The sequence below is a fragment of the Patella vulgata genome, chromosome 7 (genome assembly GCF_932274485.2).
Source record: "Patella vulgata chromosome 7, xgPatVulg1.2, whole genome shotgun sequence".
In the NCBI taxonomy this organism is placed as follows: Eukaryota; Metazoa; Mollusca; class Gastropoda; family Patellidae; genus Patella; species Patella vulgata.
This window is the reverse complement of record NC_065885.2, coordinates 23,045,838-23,068,691: the sequence shown is the minus strand read 5'-3', so window position 1 is coordinate 23,068,691 and position 22,854 is coordinate 23,045,838. Positions and strand designations below refer to the sequence as shown.

Below are 22,854 nucleotides of genomic sequence, written 5' to 3'. Positions count from 1 at the left end.
TATATTTACACTACAGGACGGATTGTTATTTTCTTTTTTAGAGAGCATGTCTTTTAAGCCAATCAGGGTTCTGTGGGTAAATCCATGCAAGTAGAGGCAGGTTCGAGTTGAATGAATTTTTGAAGTGTTATTTTGATGTGAAATTATACCGTTATCTATTTAAATGGAATTTATTTTATGTGATTTAGTACCATAAGGTTTGTATACTAATACACGTCCTAATACACATTGCGCTGCTATTCAGTTCAATTTCGTGAATTCTACAGCAGAGATCACAGTTAGGCTAGATAACAAACCTAAAAGTACCGTAGCTAAGACATTAAGTCTCTAACTCAATATCATCCAAAATCTTCAACATTGAAAACACAAATTATTTGTCAATTTAAATCAACATTCATGCTGTGATCTTACCTGAAAAAGATGGGCTTCTGATATCCAATATTTAAGACAAAATAAACATTTTGACAAAATAATCATGCGTTTCAGCCTCAGTTCTCTAGCAAGAGACTCGAGGAACGAGACTAGACATATTGCACTAAACCAAACGGCGTATGTAGACTGGAATAACCAGGCGCTAGAAATTTGCATTCGATTGAGACTGCAGGCTTATTTCGCGGAACATAACTGATTTGAAATTAGAGTAAAAACGGAAACCATTGAATGTATATCAGTTTATATACATTCATATTACAGTATTATATCATATGAGTTGCGACCCACTTGTGTCAATTTCTAGGTCCCAAATGTTATCGATTTAGCTCCTTTAATCTCTCAACCCTCCGTGTTTCGAGATAAGAGATGAGGCCATTGCCTTCAACGTAGCACATTCGGGAGCGATTCGCACGCGGCATTCGTAAACAAAATTGACAATATTTTTAATCAAAACGACGATTGGTTATTGTTATTTATAATATTTCTGCCACACCCAACTACAATTAAGCATATAATCCTACCTGAAATGGGTACAAATCCCCTCTTTATAAATCAAAGCAACAGTAGATCGCTTTTCCCGACATTTTAAATTTACGTCTGTACACACATAAAGGCAGGGCCTCGTGTGCAATAGCCAATCAAAGTACCCATCTGATCAGAGTTGCGCAGTAGGTATTACGGCGTAATTATGAACGTCTGAATCAATTATGATAAAAACAACGATGGATTTACTTTATTGTCAATATTTGCAGATAAATGAATGTTGTTTCAGTAGATTGGACTGCGTATGTGTAATAAGTACTAATAGTATAAAATTAACTTATTTTTAAGATGGTACATACATTAATAAAGAAATTGAGTTTGCCACTTGGAACTAAAGGCATCCAATCGTAGCTAAAAACAAGCACATCAGTATATCTCAGCGTCTTTTTAGTTATGTTCTCGTAGCTAAGATCACAGTTTGCAATGTCTAAAAAATATTCATCGATAAGCCTACAAATTAGTACAAATCTGAGTAGAAGTAGTGAGAGAGAAATGGAGTTTAACGTCCGCTCGACACAAACTAGGTCATTTCGGGACTAACACGTGGTTCAATTTTATTTCAATAATTCGCTTGCGCGTAGGGGTCTTTAGCAGTGGGGGGAAACCGGAGGATCCGGAGAAAACCCAAGAGGTTGGACAGGCGACCCTACTCCTTGTCATGTATAACAGGGGAATTGAAACCACGCCAGTTGACTCAATGACAGACCATATGATACAGCGTGCACACGCTAACTATTCGGCCATCCAACCCCCCCCAGTAGAAGGGTAGTACTTCATTTCTGTTCCGCGTCATTTCGGACTCAACACTAGATTATCGTTAAAAAATTCTAGGGGCTTGTAAAAACAGTGCATGTCGAGTAAATATTTACTTTGGTTTTTTGTGTAGGTCATTTTGAAATAAATTCTACAGATTATTCTTTTTTAATAAAATAATTTTTTTTACGGGAAACGATGATAAAGAACTGTAAGTACAACTATGTTTTATCGCTTGGTAGAGTCTTTTAATAACCATGTGGTTCATGTTAATATTTTCTTTCGTGTTTTGAATTGGACTATTTCTAATAAATTCATCTGCTACTTTTTATAAACATATTACAGATAAACATTCAACATTGAAAATTTTGCAGTTCCTTGAGAGATCTACATGTATACGGTGCGTGATCCACGATTCCACGTGCTGTACTTGATTGCGAGCAGTAAATTTTACCTGCATGTTATTTTTGATAAAATCGCTATTGGTTTATTATAGATTGATTTGACAGTTGTGTTCAACCTTACCTTTCAACTTGTTCCCGAGTCCGAAACGTCACCTACCCGAGTACGAAATGTCGAAGCCATATTTTTTTAAATCCGAAATGACACGTAATCAGTAGAAGTAGTACACTAGCAGTAGGCTAAGGTACAGTACCATTGTTTACTACAATATTAGAAGTATGAGTACTTAGTAGACTTTGTAGTACACTTTCTGTTCAATTACTGGGAAAGGTACCATTCAGTCATATTTCTTCACAAAACTTCTAGCTTAGTTGGGCTCCATATTTGGGGGATCACGGTGGCTAAGTGGGTTAGACGCTGGCTCGCTAGCCTGGAGATCGGGTGTTCGATCCCTGCATTGGCCGAGAAAGTTCATCCAGATTTTCTGGCTTGGTTCTCCCTTGTCAGTGATGCAGGACGGAGTGCCTGACAAGGACAGCAGTCTAGTCGTTCGGATGGTACGAAAAACCGAGGTCCCGTGTACACACTGGCGTGCACATAAAAGATCCCTTGACAGTTGGAATTCGATATAAGAGTAGGCCGTAGTGGCGCTATCCGGGCAAAATTTTCCTCATAGCACACTGTATGTATGGCATATGCCTGTCTTTATTAGCCCAGTCCGAAGCAGAACAGTAGGACGTTAAACCCCATTTCATTTCATTTTGGCTCCATATTTTTCAACTATTTTTCATTTTGTAATTTTTGATATAATATTATCCAACAACATCAACAAGCAGAATTGGGTTTGATATTAATGCTGTTTGATTTAAATATTTCATTAGCAGATTTAATTGGAAGTGATATGAAGTTATTTGAGATTATTTGACAAAATGGATAGCTCATTTACAGAGAGCAGCATACTTAAAATGTCACGGCCAGTGATACCCCCATCAGCACCGCCTTCACCTAGTCACCAAACTGTGCAGGTTCTGGAGGGAAGACTCCATGCTGCGGAAAAAGACACACAACAATTAATAGATACACTGAATGACCTTGGTTTTACTCAGTCAAAAAATTCTGATTCCGATGGAAGATTATCACCATTCAAAGCCAGGCTTGCAGATACTGAAATTCTTCAGAATAATTATGAGACACTTGTTTCTCGAGTTTGTAGGACAGAAAGTGCTATACAGACAATGAAACTAGGTTTACTTAATCTACAAGGTAATAAAGATTTACAGAGAAAGATTCAAGCTGAAGTGGAAGAAAAGTTACAAGTGACACGACAGAATTATGAATCTGAAATATCCAAACTAACCAGAAAACTCAAAACATTAAAAGATGATCTAGTCCAAGAAATTGAGCTTAAAAACACAGCAAAAGAAGAAATTAAACAACTAAGAACTGATTTAGAAGAGGCTGTAAAATCAAAGGTAATAATACATTTCAATATAGCTGTACATTTAATGGAACTGTAAAAAGCACAGAACTTAAATTTTAGGGAATGCGAGACCTCTTGGCTAGATTTGTCCTTGGCAAAGTTTGTAATCTCCTTGTGGCTGTTCTGGGATCCTGTTTCAGAAAGCAACTTTACGTATGGACGAAGTGAGTCATTGCACCTACAAACATTCAAACAACACCCTTTTTTATAATCCCAAAGCTAGTCAGTGAAACCACTCTGTTTTCAAGGATCAGTATCCTCTATCAAATTGCATTACTGAAATTTTAATGGTGCTGTGCCTGGTCCTTACTGAGATTTGACAGTCTGTTTAGAATTGTAGTATTCGGTTGGTTTTTTTTTGGTTTTTTAAATTAGTATTTCACTGAACTCTCCAAAAATCATATTAATTTTGTTTCTATTCAATAATATGTTTTTAGACTGAAGCAACTATGTCAATGGATGATTATGTTACCAGTAAACAGAAGCTAAGCCGACGTGTGTCAGAATTAAAAGAAGAATTAGTGATGGAAAAAAGTCTTCGATCCAGCTTAGAGCATTCCCATAATACACTACTGTCCAGGGTTCGTGACATGGAAACGGTTGTGGAATCAGAAAGGGAAGAGGTTGGTTTGTAAAAGAAATAATAATCTTATTATATTTACTAGACGGTTGGAATTGATAAAAATACATATAGCCACTAGACAAAACTTGAATTGACTATGTACATGTAGTATAAATGCATGTACATGTGGGCCTACAATGTAGTTCTCTATCAACTCTAAGTGACTGGTCATCTTTTACCATATGAAATCAAGTTTATCTACATATATATATATATATATATCAAGCGCTCACTAATGCTTAAAGTTCATACAATCTGTGTGTACAACCTTTGACGTCACTCGAGTAGATATCCCTAATCATCGGGTTGCCGGTTAGGGAAACCCTTACATGTTTGTCTTGTATGCGCTCCATGGGTGTTTTTTCAGGGAATCCAGTATTTTTCTAGTAAGACTGGATGTTTCTACTTTCCATATATACCAAAAATTGCCATACTTTTATTGGAAATAACCACCTGATAAATACTTTTGTGGGAAAGTAACTTTAAGGTGACAGGCCAGATAGAGCTTGCAGCACAACACTCTAGGACATCCCAACCCCCCTACAGGACACTTTTGCTACTTCTTTATATATGAGTTATCTGTTCTCTTTGAGGGATGATTTGATTTGTGATTGGTTAGTACCAATCAGCTTTTCATTGGCTAGATAAGAGGTCAGGTCTGGTCATTTAAAAATAAACTTTTTAAAGATGTTGTCAGACTACAGTGTAACTGTGCTGTAGACTGTAATGTAAATGTAATGTAAAACCGCCAATATAAGCGAAAAAAAAAACCCAGTTTAATTTTGATTAGACTGAACTGTGGTTAATGTTTAACAGCATGTACATATACAACCAGTAAACCAGTTTTCTCTTATTTTGTTTATACACATTTAGGTTGGTAATATAAACAGTGTTTGTTCAGCACTAAAAGCAGAAGTGAACCAGTTGAAAACTGATTTATCTCAGGAACAGATACTACGTCAACAAACTGAAGAATCATATAACAAATTAAATACTGATACAGGTATAGTTATCTACCATAAATACTGTGCATTTAAATACATGTATGCAGTGTTCAAATTTTGCCCATTAATCCTACACGTAACTATATGTATAAGCTTATAGCTTTATAGATCTATTTATTGTTGGATCAATATATCCATAGTACACTTTTAACACCTGATTCCTGTGTTCTATTAAGATGTTTAGAATAACACATGTTGCTTTAAGCATGTGGCCAGTCAAGCGCCCTTAAATTACTTTTATAACATGAAATATAACATTTTACAGGCTTCTAGTACATGTATATTAGTTTAAAAAGTTAATTATATGCAAATATTTATTTTTCATATTGTCTAAATTAATTCCCCATTGTGGGACCAAATCCTTTCATAAAAGTGTTAATTGAGAGTGCTGTTATTGTTGCAGTACTAGACACTGTTATCAGAATTTCCCTTCTTCATTAACCCAGTCAGAGCAGAACAGTAGGACATTAAACCCCATTTCATTTCATTTATAGCCATTTGAGTTAAATATTGCTATATATTTAAGATCAGGACACTTTGTAAATTCTAGATCATTTTGGAATAACCTTTTTTTATTTTAAACAGACCATTTAAAACAAGGTTTACATTGTACTGAAACAGAAAAACAACTGATTACAACAGAACTGGATCGACTAAGACTACAATATGATGAACTGATTAGCCAGTTAGAAGAAGCCAAATTATTAATGGATCAACACAAAGTAAGTAAAATAAATTATAAGATTTAGACATTCAAAATTTGATACCTTTTTTTTCTATCCACTCATGCATGTTTTTATTCATTGATTTCATATTTTTGCCATACTCATTGTATTTTAACTTACCAAGTTACAATTTGATAATTGCATTGACCATAGCCATATTCACTTATTCACAGACAATGTATTTCCCAGCACATAAATGTATAGTGTTAAAAATTTGTTCCTGAATAGATAAGTAATGATTCCACATTTTTCAATTAATAGGAAAAAACAACAGCATTAGAAAAGGAAAATAAAGATCTGAAAGAATGTTTATTGAAAGTTACAGAAGACAAAGATAAATATAAACAACAACATAAGAAAGATGTTGAGGTAATTACAGGCTGGTCCATGGTTAAACATTACAGCTGTGTTTAACAATCTAATTCACCATTCAGACAGAAACTAACATTAGTTGTCAATGCCCCAAATGTAGTACATCAAAACATGTTATTTATAAATTTTTTATCTTGATTCCCTACCAGTATTTTGACCCGTTGTTAGTTTAAATTTTTAATCAATGTAACTTGATAACTATATGACATGCATAAACATAATCCTGATTATCGATTCAGTATTTTGAAACCTAAATTACAGGGTAAAGAGATAAAGTGTATATTATAGTATTATTATTTTCATTGTACTGTGGGGGTTGGATGGCTGAATGGTTAGCACATGTACGCTGTATCATGAGGTCTGTCATTGAGTCAACTTTCGTGGTTTCAATTTCCCGGTTGTACATGACAAGGAGTAGGGTCGCCTGTCCAACCTCGTGGGTTTTCTCTGGGTCCTCTGGTTTCCTCCCACTGCTAAAGACCCCTACGCGCAAGCAAATTATTGAAATAAAATTGAACCATGTGTTAGTAGCGAAATGACCTAGTTCGTGTCGAGTGGACGTTAAATCCCATCTCTCTCTCTCTCTCTCTCTCTCTCTCTCTCTCTCTCATTGCACTGTAATTGTTGTAACTTGTAATTAGTACATGCTTGGCATGATATTTGAAACATTGAAATCTATTTTTAATCCAAGATTAATTCATAATTAATGTTATTTTTATGGCAGAATGAAAAGGCAAGATTATCGGAGAAAATAAATTTAGAAGAAGAGTCGGTCGATCTTAGAACTAAAGTTAAAGATCTTGGGGAAGAAAATCTCGATTTGATAAAAAAGATGTAAGGAAGTCTAAGCATACATGTTTATAACTTTTACATGCCATCCTTCAACTTTAACTGAGGTGGATAGATGGACAAACTTGAAATGTACCTTAATTATCAGTTATTTGACACATACTGCAATCTATTTTGGTGGATTCTTGTGACTGAATGTTGATAATCTTCAAATATACTGCAATTTTCTCAGTCAATTCTTAGAGGGAGCCACGGTGGCTAGGTGGTTAAGATGCTGGCTCGCTAGCCTGGAGGTTGGGTGTTCGATCCCTGCTTTGGCCAAGAAAGTTCATCCTGATTTTCCGACGTGGTTTCCCCTTGTCAGCGGTGCAGAACGGGGGGCCTGACAAGAACAGCTGTCTAGTCCTTCGGATGAGACAAAAAACAGAGGTCCCGTGTATACATTAAGATGCACGTAAAAGATCCCTTGGCAGTTGGAATTCGATATAAGAGTAGGCGATAGTGCCGCTGCCCAGGCAAAATTTCCCTCGTAGCACACTGTATGGCGCATGCCCGTCTTAATTAGCCCAGTATAGGAGCAGAACAGTAGGACGTTAAACCCCATTTCATTTCATTTCAATTCTTATAAATGAGATAATGCAAGGATGTTTTTCTAATAACATATCTACCGTAACCAAAATGCCATCTGCACACACAATTAACTTACTGTAATCTGGTTGGTTGATCAATAGAAATGCAATTTATACCACATTAAATGACATTTGGAGAGAATACACTAAATGAAAATTATTATGATTGCTTTTCTAGTGCTAAATGTGAAACTGAGTTGTTTGAAGCAAGAGATCACATCACTTGTAAAGAAAAAGGATTTACCTCAGCTGCCAGTGCTTTAGAAAATGAATTGTTATCATTAAGAGATCAACTTCAAAAAAATCAATCTGAGAAGGAAGCTCTGATAAAAGATAAAGAGAGTTTATTAGAAGAGGTTTGTTATTTAAAATTGACGTATGATCTTTCTTAAAATATTAATAAAGTTGCCAGCTATTGAAGGTAAAACTAAAATGTTTTAAATTCTGACATTTCTTGTACTGGTAGTAGAAATCTGAATATGGGAATCCAGTTGAACAACATTTTTTGAAGAAAACATTATTCATCATTTATTACTGCCATTTTCCACATTATTTTTGATAGGTAAATCATACTGTAGACTCAATGATGGAAGAAAGAAAGAAATTACAGAATGATTTAGAAGATACCAAATTAGAATTAAATACACTTTATACCACTCAGGCTCAATTGGAACGAGAAAATGCTGATTTAATAGAGAGATTGGGTAGTGTTACAGAGCAACAGGTACTTAACTAGGCAATATTGGTATTTCAATTCTTTCTTTGTGGACATATCAGTACTCGATTTCAGATGAAATTGTAGCTACTCGTACTCAAATGCTAACTACAGAATAATTCCATCTTATTTTGGTTACGTTTAATAAAATTTGTTAGCTACTGTATGTAAACTCTAAATATTAATGGAAATCTGGATAAGTTGAGATTTTACAAAAAGCTAGATCTGTGCATCTAATTATTCTTGCTTCAAAAGAAATTATATCTACTCAACCACTAGCTTTCGTATAGTCTTAGACCATCTTAATTCAGTAATAACTCGCTGGAGTTTAACATACCTTGGGCTGTCCCAAAAGATGAGATTTCTACCTTTATCTATTCCTGAAAGTTCCGGATGACTGTGGTCAAGTATATTAAATCATTGATAATTGATGTGTAGTAGTTTAAAATATACAATCACTGGATCACTTTGTTTATACCAAAAGATGTGATCTCTACATCTATATGTTCCTAAAGGTTATGGAACAGCCTTTAGGGATTATTTTCTTCTCCTGCATCCAAGAGTTTAGAGTAATGCAAATTGCTTCAGATATATGTTACTATTATAGTTTTAAAGTAAAGTAAGTTACATCTAATATTTATTGTAGTCCTCACAGAAGAAAATAGAAGAAACACTGAAGGACATGTTAGATCAAAAAAATAAACTGGCCTATGAAAATGGTAAATTACAAAGTCAAGTGACACAGATGCGTTCCGAATTACAATCAGCACAGAAGGATCTCTCTGATGTTCCACAACTTCGTAAACTAAGTAAAGGTTTACAAGATAAATACAGCAAGGTTTGTTATAGTTGAATCTAGATAAGCTTAGGTTGCTCAAATGAATATTTGAGCTAATGTGGTGATAAATGTTGCTCAGATGAATTTTTGAGCTAATGCGATAAATGTTGGAAAGGCATTGAGAAAATTATAGACATTTATTTTAAAGGAGATAAGATCTATTTGGTTTAGGTTAAAATAAAGCATTTAAATGAAATAAAATGAAATGGGGTTTAACGTCCTACTGTTCTGCTGCTAACCTGGGCTTATGAAGATGGGCATATGCCATACAGTGTGATATGAGGGTAATTTTGCCCGAGCAGCGGCACTAAGGCCTACTCTTATATGGAATTCCAACTGCCAAGGGATCTTTTACGTGCATGCCAATGTTTACACGGGACCTCGGTTTTTGTCCCATCCGAACGACTGCACAGCTGTCCTTGTCGGGCCCTCCATCCTGCATTTAAAGTATTGATCTGGTGTGTTATTTCGATTAGTGATGGGACAAGATCTATTTTAATATAAATTTTTGTTTCAAAAGTTTATAAGCGGAAGTTAATTTTTTGTTTAAATCCAATTATATCCCAGTATTGGCTTTATGATGTGTAGTATAAACATTTTGAATGAAAGACCAACAAAAATCAACACATGAAGTAGTGGCAATTTAAACTTTTGGCATTTTGATATTTAACTTTCAGGCACATAAAGATATGAGTGAAACAAAAATACTGGTAAAAAGATTAGAGCACCAGTTAAAACAATCCCAGTCAGCCGTGCAACTTAAAGAAGAAGAATTACAACAGGTTATAGAAACAGAGAAACAACTAGAAAAACAAATTAAAGAATTACTCAGTCATATAGAAATGATTGAAGGCAGAGAAAAACATAAAGTAAGTATCATAAAATGAACTTGACGTAAGCAGTGTAACTAGATTTACTTATTTTAATGGATAGAATAACAACTTATGGTGAAATACATATAGAATTAAAACACAGGATGAAAGTCGAAAAACAGAACATATATCAAATAGGAGAATAACATGAAATGAATTGAAATGGAGTTTAACGTCCTGCTGTTCTAATCCAAACTGGGCTAATGAAGACTGGCATACGCCATGCAGTGTGCTATGAGGGAAATTTTGCTCGGACAGCGGCACTACAGCCTACTCTTATATCAAATTCTGTCAATAGATCTTTTACATGCACGTTAGTGTGTACACAGGACCGCAGTTTTTCGTGCCATCCGAATGACTAGACAGCTTTCCATGTCAGGTTCTCCGTCCTGCATCACTGACAAGGGGGAACCACGCTTGAAAGTCAGTATGAACTTTCTCGGCCAATGCAGGGATCGAACACCCGACCTCCAGGCTACCGAGCCAGCGTCTTACCCCCTTGGCCAATAACATAAATCAAATAGAATGATAACATACAATGTAATAGAATAACAGAACATACAATGTAAATGAAGTAGGATAACAGAATATTATGATAAAATAAAATAATAGAACATATAATAAAATACTATAGCAACTTATGATGATGAAGAGTTATAGAATATGTAATGAAATATAATAACATAACATTATGATGAATTAGAATAGCAGAACATGTTTAATGAAATAGAATAACAAAACATGCAATGAACTCATAAGAATGTATATATAATGAAGTAGAATATGAAAATGTATGATGAATGAAATACAATATCATAACATATAATAAATCTATTGGCATGTATTATATTTGTGCGTATTTAGGTATCTCATACCCAGAAACATATGGAGGATGCTCGAGCCGTCAATCGTGAAATAGCAGGAACATTAGAAGCTGTAATGACATCTCATTCCCAGTTACAGACAGTAGTAGAAAATCTTCAAGTAGAACTTGGAAAAAAGGATACTTTAATATCACAACTTAAAAATCAAAAGTAAGATGATTAGATATTTGTTGTTTGTGTATTAATGTTAAATATATCGGGACAAAATTTGTAATTTTAACCACCAAGGACCTGTTTCACGAAATTTTAACTAAGATAAAATCCAAATTTTAGTAATTTGATTGGATAATATTAGATTGATTTTAGTGCTTAGCCAATCAAAATTGAAGTATCTACTAAAAGTAAAATTTGGATTTTATCTTTAGTTAAGATTTTGAGAAACAGGGCCCTGATAGAATAATCAAATCAACAGAACTGTCTCAGATTTCACAGGTTGATACAAATGGGTGTAAAGAAATAGCGTATTCACCTTTCTGAACAGTTTCACCTCCACAGATTGAGCTATTGGAAAATTATGTAACAGTGTTAGGTAAAATATAGATAAAGAATTATGGCCAACTATAGACAAGGTTATCCTGACACTACACACAGCTGTCTGTTTAATAACTTATTCCCTATCAATATTCAAAATATTTTGTCACAAAATTGACATACCTGTACAGAACAATGATTAATGATAAATATTTACCTATTTTGTTCATTAAATATACTGAGCTCCATGGAAAACGCATCACTTTTTTTTCCCAAATATTTTATTACTAGGTGGTTTTGTATGTATAATATTATACAATACTATGAACTATTGTTTCACACAATGCTCCCAAATGCAAAAAATATCGGCCCGTGTGCCCCAAAAAAAAATTGCACAAGATGCACATGAAAAACCCAATATTCACGTGCAGCATTGTGTGTTAGCCCTTTAAAAGCATGTTTTCAGCTTAATGTGCAGTACGTGAACTGTGAAACGTCAATCTGTCGTAATTTGTTGTTGGACATGTGAAAGAATCGAGCTAGAGATGCCGAGACTTACTGAAAATCAACAGAATGAAGTCATGGGAATGTCCAGGGCTGGCATGTCTACACGTGCTATTGCCAGACACTTCAATTGTCATCAGTCCACTATTGTAAGGTTGGTGGAACGTGTTCGAGTTACTGGATCAACACGTGACCGTCAACGTCCTGGTCCACAACGTGTTACAACCCAGGCTCAAGACCGCTACATGCTGTAGCCTACTGTGATGATGTCTTGCAACCAATTGTTGTTCCGGTGTTTCGAGCGCACCCACAACTTCAGCACTTCCAACAGGATAATGCACGTCCGCATATCGCCCGTTTTAGTATGGACTACCTGGCTGCTAACAACATCAAAGTCTTGGACTGGCCAGCCATGTCTCCGGACATGGCACCGACAGAACATGTCTGGGATGATATTGGACGCCGGCCTTCTTTCAAACATTGGTAAAGTCCATGCGGCGTCGCTGCGCAGCGTGCGTAAAGGCCCGTGGAGGGCACACGCGCTACTGACATCTGTGTCATACTTTTGGTTTTGACCCCTCTGACTTTGTACCGTTGATTACAGATAAAACATCCATAAGTGTACAAATATGTTGTTATTGATGTGTTCCCATATGAATATTGTTCACAATAAGAACCAAAATAAATAAGATATGTTTACAGGATCATTTTGTTATACGAAAAACTAAGTGATGCGTTTTCCATGGCGCTCAGTATATATGTTTCACCTTTCCTTCAGATGCATATATTATTATCAGGTCATTCTCGGTATAACCAGTGGCATCGTTCCGTTCTACTCCACTGGGTCCATTAACGGGGTTTTCACGAATTCAAATTATCTGCACTTGGTGATTTCATTGGCATGTAGATTGATTCTATGAATCAATCAAAAAACAGTTTACATACCCCTCTTAGCGTCATTGTTGACGTTCACCACAATAAAGCAGTTTGTGTGCTCAATTTAGTTGCAATAAAATGTGAGTTAGTTCCCTTTGAATTTTTTGATTGGTCAATAAAAATAGCACATTTTTTATCAAGGGCAGATAATTTGACTATATGCATATGGAGTAGAACGGAACAATACTGCTGGGAATACCGAAGATGATATCAGGTGTATATTGTTATTGTATGATTGATTCCAATTCTGTGTGTTTACCTATATTATTTGCAATCATAACATGATTTAACAATGTTTTCAACTACATTCCTATCTTTTAGAAATAGAGAACATGATGAAATGAAACATGAAATTAAAGAATTTGAAAGTAGAATGGAGAAAGTAAGAGAAGAATTGAAGAAAGAAAGAGAAAAATCTATGAAAAAGACAAGCCGAGATATATCAGAGGTAACCTTTGATTTGAATGGTTGAAATTTCATGTAACAAGACAACTGGCACAGTGTAGAAAAGGACTGCGTATTGCAGCCCCAACTCGTATTGCAATATGTAGTGATGCAACCAGGTCTATTGCAATGCAATGTATAGTTATTGCAATATATTTCAAACAATTTTGCATTATTTATAAAATTTTGGAATTAGGATTTTGAATGGTGTCATTAAATAAGAAATTTAGATTTCAATACAGTATAAAAAAGAAAAAGATGTCTAAAATCATCAATTTATTGTACAAAAATCCTTTTATTATGCCATTGTTTACATGAATTTTTATTAAGTAAACGGAAGTGTGTTTTCATACAATTAAATTATTTTATAAAATCTCAAACAAAGTGAAAATAGTGATACACCAAATTTCTTAGTTTGGAAATCCTGTATTGCATCCCCAGTGTATACTATTATATTTAGAGACCATGTTGAATAACATTTAGTGGTAATATCTGTATAAAATTTGTACAGATATTATCACAAATGCTGCCATTAAAGCCATACTCTCCTATGTTTCTTGCCTTTACCTTGCAGCTGTGAATTTCAATTAAAGAAATCATGATCAAAAATATATTTGAGGTGTTTTTTTTATTGATGTTTCAGATGAAGAAACAGAATGATAGCTTAGCTTCTCGAAATTCAGAATTGGTTAAAACAAATACTGAACTTCGACACAAAATGTCAGATAAAGAAAAGTCAATAACTGAATTACAGACAAAAGTTACTGACCAAAAACACAAAATGGCATATTTACACAAAGCTAAGAAGCATCTGGAGGAGAATCTTGTGAAAATGAAGGTAATATTTGTCTTGTGTCTGGTCAGCAAGTGTTTTACCTCTTAGGATGTGGTTGAGTTATCTGCTCTTTCCTGAAGAAGAATACTATGTGATTGGCATCTGGTAACATTGTTTTCAATCCCACCCGAAAAAGACTATGGACCTCATCTGGTTTTCAGGTTATCGATGTTAGATCGCATCCCTTCTTTATAATTGTGTTCAGTAATATAAAATTATTTTGGTTTACAAAAATTTGTTTTGTTACATGACTATTGTCTGGCTACATTGATGACCATGTGTCTTTTATTTCAGGCAGTGAAAGAAGATATGAATGAGCTAGAATCAATGAGAGATGAATATATATCTAAAAATAAAGAACAGGTATGATAGCATGAAGTATATCTGCTGAAGAATGAAAATGCTAAATAATGATTAATTTACATCAGATATATATATAAATCTACCAGATACTTATCAATTCATTAACTATTTAAATTTTGTTGGTATATATATCTTGACATTAACTTATTTTGTTTCTTTAAAAAAACCTTATTATACAGTAGTTCAATGAAATATCATAGTTGCGCATGGGAAGTTATACCAAATATTTTTGTTATGCAACTCAGGCAGATACCATTAAGACCTTTATGAAGCAGATCAGTGGTCTACAGTCAGAATTAAAACAGTTAGCAGAAGCCCAAGCTAACACTAATCAGTTACTACAGCAGAAAGAAAATGCACTGGAGAAAGAGCGGAAATTAAGAGAAGAGATGAAGAAAAAATATAGTGTATGTTGCCCACTTAATTAAACAGTTTTGTTTTCACATTAGAGCTATTGATAAGACTGGCAGATTTTACTGTGAAATGTTAGTCAGGCAATAACCCTGAGGAAAAAGGTTTTTAAACTTTATGTAATTTCAATTAAGATGTTGAATACGAATATGTCTCTACAAAAAGGTTTCAAAGAACAGTCAGAACTTATATATAATGATAGTTATATGATTATAATAGATGGTTATTTTTGCTTAAACCCTTTCAGCTTACCAAAAAACGTGAAGAAGAATTATACACTCAGAAAGAAAGTGCAGAAGATCGTTTAAAAGAAGCTCACAATGAATCATTAGAGGTAGGAAGTTTGTTTTGGTATAATAGAATTGTTAAAGTAATTTGCTTCACGCTTGAAAATATGATTAGTTACATTGTACTCTAGTTTCAAATTTATATACAGATGTACTTAACTTTATATGACAGTTATATTATGTCTTTATGTATTAATAGTTTGCATCATCCATTTCTAATAAAAGGATGGAAAATATATACTGTAATAGCCTTTGTTAAAAATTTGTTGTTGGTAACATCAACTTTGTCTAATTACATTGTCCTACACCTCACTAGATCATCTTATTGATAAACTGTTTCAATGGGATTTATTAACTCGATTACATTCTATGGAATACAATTATGGTTTATTACTGAGCAATGTTTCAACTCAGATTCTTTAATGACTTAATATCAAGCAATGATATGAATGACATACTCTGGCAAAGAACAGTGTCTGTTTAGTCATTCAGATGGGAAGAAATCCTGAAAGGAACAGTGTACACATTTGGTGTGCACATAAAAGAACCATTTGGAATTCAAACTGACATGTCTGTAGCACTGCTGTCTGTGCAAAATTTCCCTCATAGAACCCTATATGGCATACACCCATCTTCTTTAGCCCAGTAGGTTCAGAAAAATAAAATGTTAAACCCCATTTCATTCCATGTCCAGTCTTTATAAAGTAATATTGATAAAGACTAGAGAATACACAGTAATGGATTCCATGTGTATTATCTTATTGAAAGGACCCTAATGATACAATATTTCTCTAATCTAGCCTTTGTGCTTAAAATACATAAATATTACTGATGTTTATAACAAAACTTATCTTTTCAAATGAATTTTTGTAGATATCTCAGCATTTACAAGATGCTCATCAGTGGTTTAAAGGACGGTTTGATAAACTTCAAAAAGAAATTGTGAGATCCAGGTAAATTATTCCATTTAATTTTAACTTGAAAAGGAACGTTTTATTACCACAAATCACTATGGTTCTGGATGGAATAAACTTTGAAAAATATTTGAAATTTTAAAATATGATTTCAATTTAAAAATTGATATGTATTATTTTTTAAGGCAAACTCAAGCTAAATTAGAAGAAGATAATGCTGTACAAACGTCTCATCTTGAATCAGAGAAACGAAAAGCTCAAAGAGTTGCTGATAAAGCCAAGGACATGATCAAGGTAATGTTTCTTTAAAACAATTTTAATTTACCTTAGGTTCTTCTTCTTGGTCCTTTTATTTCTGTTGCTATAACCTGCCATAACCTGCAGGTCTTTTGTTTGATCTCTGTGTTGGCCGACAAAGTTAATAAGGAATTTCCGGTGTGGTTCCCCCTTATCAGTGATGCAGGACAGAAGGCCTGGCAAGGGACAATGTATAGGTCCCGTGTACACATTGATGTGTATGTAAAAGATCCCTTGGAAGTTGGAATTTGATATAAGAGTAGGCCCAGACAAAATTTCCCTCATAGCACACTGTATGGCATATGCCCATCTTCATTAGCCCAGTCGTAGCAGAACAGTAGGATGTTAAACCTCATTTCATTTCAACTCTAAATTGTATTGTTGGAAGTTGCAAGTATTCTATAAATTAAATGTGCCCAGTTTTACATTTATCATGAAACATACATTATGCAAGAGCTAAATCTGCTTACTGCAGTTCTTTCTTTAGGCCTTAAATGTTTTCTAAATTATTAATTAGACATTAATTAACTGATCCAGGCCATAATCAACTCTTGATGGCATCAGATTTCTCCGATATTAAATAGATTAGAAAGGTTCAGCCATATTTTGATTTAATTTCGAACAACCAGTATGATGGTTGAAATTATTGGACACGTCTTGTCAAACCTTCAAAGCCTAATATCTTCACTCAAAATAGAGTAATTTGAATGCAGTTTTCAAATTATTCATTTTGCATTACCTATTTTCGAACTATACTCAGCCAAATTAAAAACTTGACACTCAGGATTTTTGGGACTAGATTTTTAATATTTGGTTTAAGGCAACTATTTTAGTGTTATGTTGTGCACAGACGACCTTGACATCAACAGAAAGCAAGAATACGTCTCGCCGAAAGTCCTTGACATTGATAACGTTCGTGATGTCACAGTACCCCCCAAAATGAAATTCACAGACTTGGAGAACAATCGGAATAAATTGTTTAGTAACGGTTGTGGCCTCCTCTAGCGTCTCGTACTGCCACATGGATCTCAGAACATTAGTAAACACTACCCGAGGAAGACGTCGCCACTGCTCAGCAAGAGCATGTTGAAGGTCCTGCAACGTCAGTGGTGGATTCACTTGCTGACGAACACGTCGACCCAGTTCGTCCCAGATGTGTTCAATAGGATTAAGATCGGGGATAAGCGACGGCCAATCCAGGACTTGGACACCGGCATTTCTTAAAAAATTCTGGGTAGCAATTACTGTATGGGGTCGAACATTGTCTTGTTGAAACGTTAGTCCAGGCCCATGTCTCTGCATAAACGGAAGAAGAACAGGTTGCAAAATCTGATCCCTGTACTGGACAGCATTTAAGTTCCCTTGGACAACAACAAGAGTAGAACGTCCATGTGCACAAAAAGAACCCCAAACCATGACGCTGCCGCCACCAAATCGGTCAACTTCTCTGACGCATACTTGAGCGTAACGTTCACCTCGTCTGCGGTACACTTGGACCCTGCCATCGTCAAATCTCAAAGTGAATCGAGATTCGTCACTAAAGACAACCGAATTCCACTGTCTTTGAGTAAATCTTATGTGTCTTGTGGCCCACACAAGTCGGTTACGGCAATGAAGAGGTGTCAATATTGGTCCATTATAGGGCCTCCGGGCTCGAAGACCAGCAGTCTGCAAGCGATTTCGAACAGTTTGTGCAGTTACCCTTCCACCAAACATCTCTCTACTTGTGGAGGTTGGAGTGACAAATCTGTTTCTAAAATGACGTAATCGTATTGCTTGATCTTCCTGGAGTGACGTCACACGTGGCGCTCCCGCTCTTGGGCGGTCGGCAATAGTTCCAGTTTGAAGCACTCTCATTCTAAGATTAATTATTGTCTGGCGTGAACAATTAAAGGCTCTTGCAACAGTGACCACAGACTGACCAGCTTGATCTTCCTGGAGTGACGTCACACGTGGCGCTCCCGCCCTTGGGCGGTCGGCAATAGTTCCAGTTTGAAGCACTCTCATTCTAAGATTAATTATTGTCTGGCGTGAACAATTAAAGGCTCTTGCAACAGTGACCACAGACTGACCAGCATAGAGCCTACCTACAGCACGTAGACATGTTACATTTGAAAGGCGCTGCATTTTCTAAAAAAGATGAAAATAACAATTTTAATTTGTTTTTCCAGTTCAAGTTACGTGTGCGTGTTCAGTTTAAGCAAACTTGCATCGATTGACCTCACGAGTTTGTGTTTGCACGTGTTTTTCAGGTTTTTCATCTTTATATGCTCAAAAGTCACGTGATCCATGTGACTTTACAATTTTATGAAATTAAAGGCTTCTTACTACTTACTATCGTTAGAAACACTTTAAAATTTATTTGACTTACCAGAAAAAAAAATTTGTTGAAATTCATCAGTGTCAAGTTTTTAATTTGGCTGAGTATATTATAGCAAGAATGGCTAGCTCTTTATCTAAATCTTACATAATGTATCTTTAAGCCTTTGAATACCAGTTTTAGTAAGTATTGGTTTTCGTCCATGTCACTGACCTACAAATTAATACAGAATTGACATTCGAGTTGAGCAACTGGAGTTTGGCTTTCAATTAAATGTTGTTTCTCCACTCTGGTTGTAATAATATGGTGAATGTAGAAATCCTGACTGACATTTCCCCCATTTTTATCAACAATTACATAGTTAATAATGATAAAGGTTTTTGATCACATGAAAAAATTCAAGGTCCGTAGATTCTTAAATTTAAATAACTCATTTTTTGAGTCGCAGGTTTCCATAACACATGAAACAATTGATTATGTATTACTGACTCAGTGTCAGAATTTTCAGGAAAACTTTAGATTAAATAAGTTTAAAGACCCTTTTTTTCTTTCTTTTTTTTAACAGGAGAGTAGAGAAACAATTAGTCGTTTAGCAACTTATGCTGATTTTGCTGAACATGAAAATAAAAATCAGATGAGACATTTAGAGAATGAACTGGAATTTGAAAGAGAATCCACCAAATATACTGAAATGAAACATCAAAATTATAAGGTGAGCAATACAATACTGTTTACTTATTGATATTTATATTTCAGTTTTCTCAATCTCTGTAAACCTGTTACATCTTGAGGAATATCTTAGTGTCATCAAATTCAATCTATAATGATCTATTAAATTTGATGTGGATGACTCAGTTACTTGTCATTTTGTTTCTGTTATAAAGTAGGGTTTGATGTGGAAAATTAAGAATATTTCAATTGAAAATAAGTGTTGGTGCTACTGAATGCATTTGTCAAGTTATTTTTCCGTCCACATTGTGAATGCTTTACACTACAAAGCTATTTATGAAATTTTAAAACTTGGGTGCATTATTTAAAACTTGCTAAGCAGGATTTTAGAGTTACCACAGATGACTTCACTGCTGGTGGGTGTATTGTGCCTCACAAGCCCCTGTCTATGTTTGATGTTTGAGATATAGGTGAATGATCTGGCTTGGTGTGCTTTTGAGCTTTGGTAAAATAAATAAGTAATTTTTAGTAATAATTCTAATTTTATTTACAGGCTGCCAACTCAAGACATTTAGATCAAATGATACGCAGATTAGAAAATCAGTTACATATTGATGACCTGTAAAATATTTTAAAAATTGCTTTCACATCTCCCAACTTCAGCTTGCAAACAGCATTAAATTTCCCAACATCAGCTTGCAAACAGCATTTAAATTTCCCATCACAATAAATCTTTCACATCTTAGGTAAACAAAGTATTTGTATGTAAACAGCATTTATTAGTAATCGGTGCAGAAAATTTCTAATTTGTAGATTATATAGAGTATATGGAATATTTCATTCATCATTTTAGTCACTAATATCCAATGTAGCACTTAGTTTAATATAGCAGGGATACTCTCTCACTTTTATCATATATTTACATGTATACATTAGTAATGGTCTAATTTTGATTAAGTATTGAATTGATATAGATTTATAATGATTTACTATACTTTCTTCATTATTGTCCAGTGTCTTTTATTACTTTATCTCACTCAGAGATAATTTGTGTATTCTGTATCTTAAATATATGAAGAAGATATTTTTCTAATTTTTCATGGTATAGCTGCTGGTTATTTTACTCTTCCATGCCTCATTTTCAATTTAAGGACATATTGTATATGTATATGTAAATACTGTGTATATATAATTATATAGTAAATGTATGTAAATAAGTAATATTTTGTGCAAGCGATGTGGATGAAGACTGCTAAATACTTCTTTGCATTTTTAAACTGTGATATTATTTATTTTATATGACAATGGCATAAATGATGTGGAAAAACTATAAAAAATATATTAAATATACATTATTTTCTTTCATCATTATTTCAGATATTGTTGATCCTTAATTGTACCATTCTATCTTTATAAACTTGCTTTTGTCAGCTAACCATGAAAACTGTATAGGGGCATTGGTCATTCCAAATGGCATATGTTTATTTTGCCACCAGTGGTCAGTGCCTTTAAACTTCTATGAATCTCATACTTTTTACCACAGTTTCAATATAAGAAATTGATTGTTAACTAATTCTGATATTACCGGATCTGAGCAGAAATTAACATGAAATTATTTGCAATTTTCTTATTTAAAGATACTTTCCCGCATACAAACTAAGTGATTTGATGATATATTTGAACTAAAAACCTATTCAAACTAATTAATTTATCAACAATTTGCTTCAAATCCCTCTCAAAAATGTTTTTTCGTGGGGAGATACCACAATCTATAAATAAACTGTTGTTAGACGCCATGTCTGTCAGCTCAATTCATTGTGGGAGGGTCCATTTTTCAGAACATATTTTTCAGTACTTACTGTCCATTTATCTCATACATATTGAGGCCTAAAGTAAATTCTTTTTTCGCCGTTTAACTACAGAGTCTTTTGTACGTTGACACCCCTCAATGTTCCCCAAACTGTATGACTATTTGCCCAGTGCTTGTCCCATGGGTATTTTTTGGGTAATCCAGTATTTTTCTAGTAAGATTGGGTGTCTATACTTTCCATATACATGTATACCAAATTTGCCATACTTTTATTGGAAATAACCACTTGATAAATACTTTTGGGACAATGTATATTTAAATGTGTATTTTGATTTAAAAAAAGAAACAATTTTTATGTCACATGTAGTGACTGGTCCCAGTTATTTTGATAGTTCACATCGGTAGTTTTTGCAATACATTTATTGTATTTAAACACTTTTCATTTCTTTAAAAGGTTAGAAAATGTATAAGGGCACCAATTCATTGAAGTGGTAAAGGGTTTCCAAAAAAGATCATGTTAAAGTTAGTAGTTTACATGTTTTGCTTGGGAGTTTATTAAACCTTCAAACCATCTCTTTCTGTGAGTTCACTTTAAAGAAAAAAATCGTTAAAACATTGTAGCCTCTATAGCATTCACAATCCAAACATTGACAGGTGGACTGACATGGGTGACAACATAATACGCCCACACTAAAATGCAGGGTTTAAAAATATAGTGTGTATATTAAATACATGTAAAAACAATGCATAGTTATTGATGCCCAGACATACCACTAATACTACACAGGTATCTCTGCATCACATTAAGAAAGTAAGATTGGCAAATGCATGTACATCTCTGTTTGAATATAGTGCAAGTGTTTGATCAGATATATTAGCTTTTTTATGTTTTGGCAGGTATTCGATCTTCCTTGACTGCCTCAAGGAAACGTTGAACCAGAAATGAAGACACAAACTCTCAATATCTGGTGTAACTTCCTCCTCATTGATTGAATGAGACGTTGGATCCCAGTCTGCGTTAGTATTCCATTCCTGCCTAATGCCTGATCCAAATGGTCAAGATTTTGCACTGGTGGGGGTCCCTCTGATCCTAGCTAGATCAGCTCAATGGGATTCAGGTCACGGCACGTGCACGTTATCGTCCATAAAGATTGACCTTGTGAGAAACAGATGATTGTCAATGTGAGTTACTACAAACCTGTCCAGGAGTTCTCTTTGGTACTGTTGGCCATTGAGATTGCCGCTAACTGTTACAAGTGGAAACTACAGTCATACGAAAGGCAGCCCCATACCCATCCCAAACTTAGGCTGCCTGTCTACAGCTAGCTCCGCCTGAGAACATGACGTATGACGTAGATGGGTCGCTGCGTGCAGTTTGCCCCATACCATGATAGAACCGTCGCCGGGGGTGTTGCTCTGGGCATACATGTATGTATGCCATGTTCCTACGTCGCCGTATCCATGCTCTACCATCTGTAATAAACAAGAGAAAGCGACTCTCATCCGACCAGTGAATTTTTCCTCTTGACCCTA

The 22,854-nt window shown here is 34.7% G+C and overlaps 1 protein-coding gene across 4 annotated transcripts; it reads left to right on the top strand.

Annotated features, from left to right (window-relative positions):
• The first annotated feature begins 74 nt into the window (after window positions 1–74).
• Window positions 75–22,030, top strand: LOC126827680 (coiled-coil domain-containing protein 150). 4 transcript variants are annotated; one of them, XM_050557131.2, is made up of 22 exons: window positions 81–197; window positions 2,225–2,374; window positions 3,015–3,602; window positions 4,048–4,233; window positions 5,106–5,235; window positions 5,822–5,958; window positions 6,223–6,330; window positions 7,058–7,167; window positions 7,930–8,107; window positions 8,314–8,475; window positions 9,113–9,304; window positions 9,982–10,173; window positions 11,041–11,210; window positions 13,293–13,419; window positions 14,059–14,253; window positions 14,545–14,613; window positions 14,859–15,020; window positions 15,272–15,358; window positions 16,185–16,264; window positions 16,411–16,519; window positions 19,408–19,554; window positions 20,065–22,030. In XM_050557131.2, exons 3-22 carry the CDS (start codon window positions 3,060–3,062, stop codon window positions 20,134–20,136), a joined length of 3,156 nt encoding a protein of 1,051 aa, XP_050413088.1. In that variant the 5' UTR covers window positions 81–197; window positions 2,225–2,374; window positions 3,015–3,059; the 3' UTR covers window positions 20,137–22,030. The 4 variants fall into 4 exon arrangements, with proteins under 4 accessions (XP_050413089.1, XP_050413088.1, XP_050413086.1 ...); XM_050557129.2 differs by having other exon boundaries at window positions 3,012–3,602; XM_050557132.2 differs by lacking the exon at window positions 2,225–2,374 and having other exon boundaries at window positions 75–197.
• The last annotated feature ends 824 nt before the right edge of the window (window positions 22,031–22,854 follow it).

Excerpts from the sequence above, each read along its gene's own strand:
- LOC126827680 (XM_050557132.2), top strand. The coding sequence starts at position 3,060 with ATGGATAGCTCATTTACAGAGAGCAGCATACTTAAAATGTCACGGCCA. Across the intron at positions 8,476-9,112 it reads GTAGTGTTACAGAGCAACAG|TCCTCACAGAAGAAAATAGA; the intron begins GTACTTAACTAG and ends TATTTATTGTAG. Across the intron at positions 16,520-19,407 it reads AAGCCAAGGACATGATCAAG|GAGAGTAGAGAAACAATTAG; the intron begins GTAATGTTTCTT and ends TTTTTTTAACAG.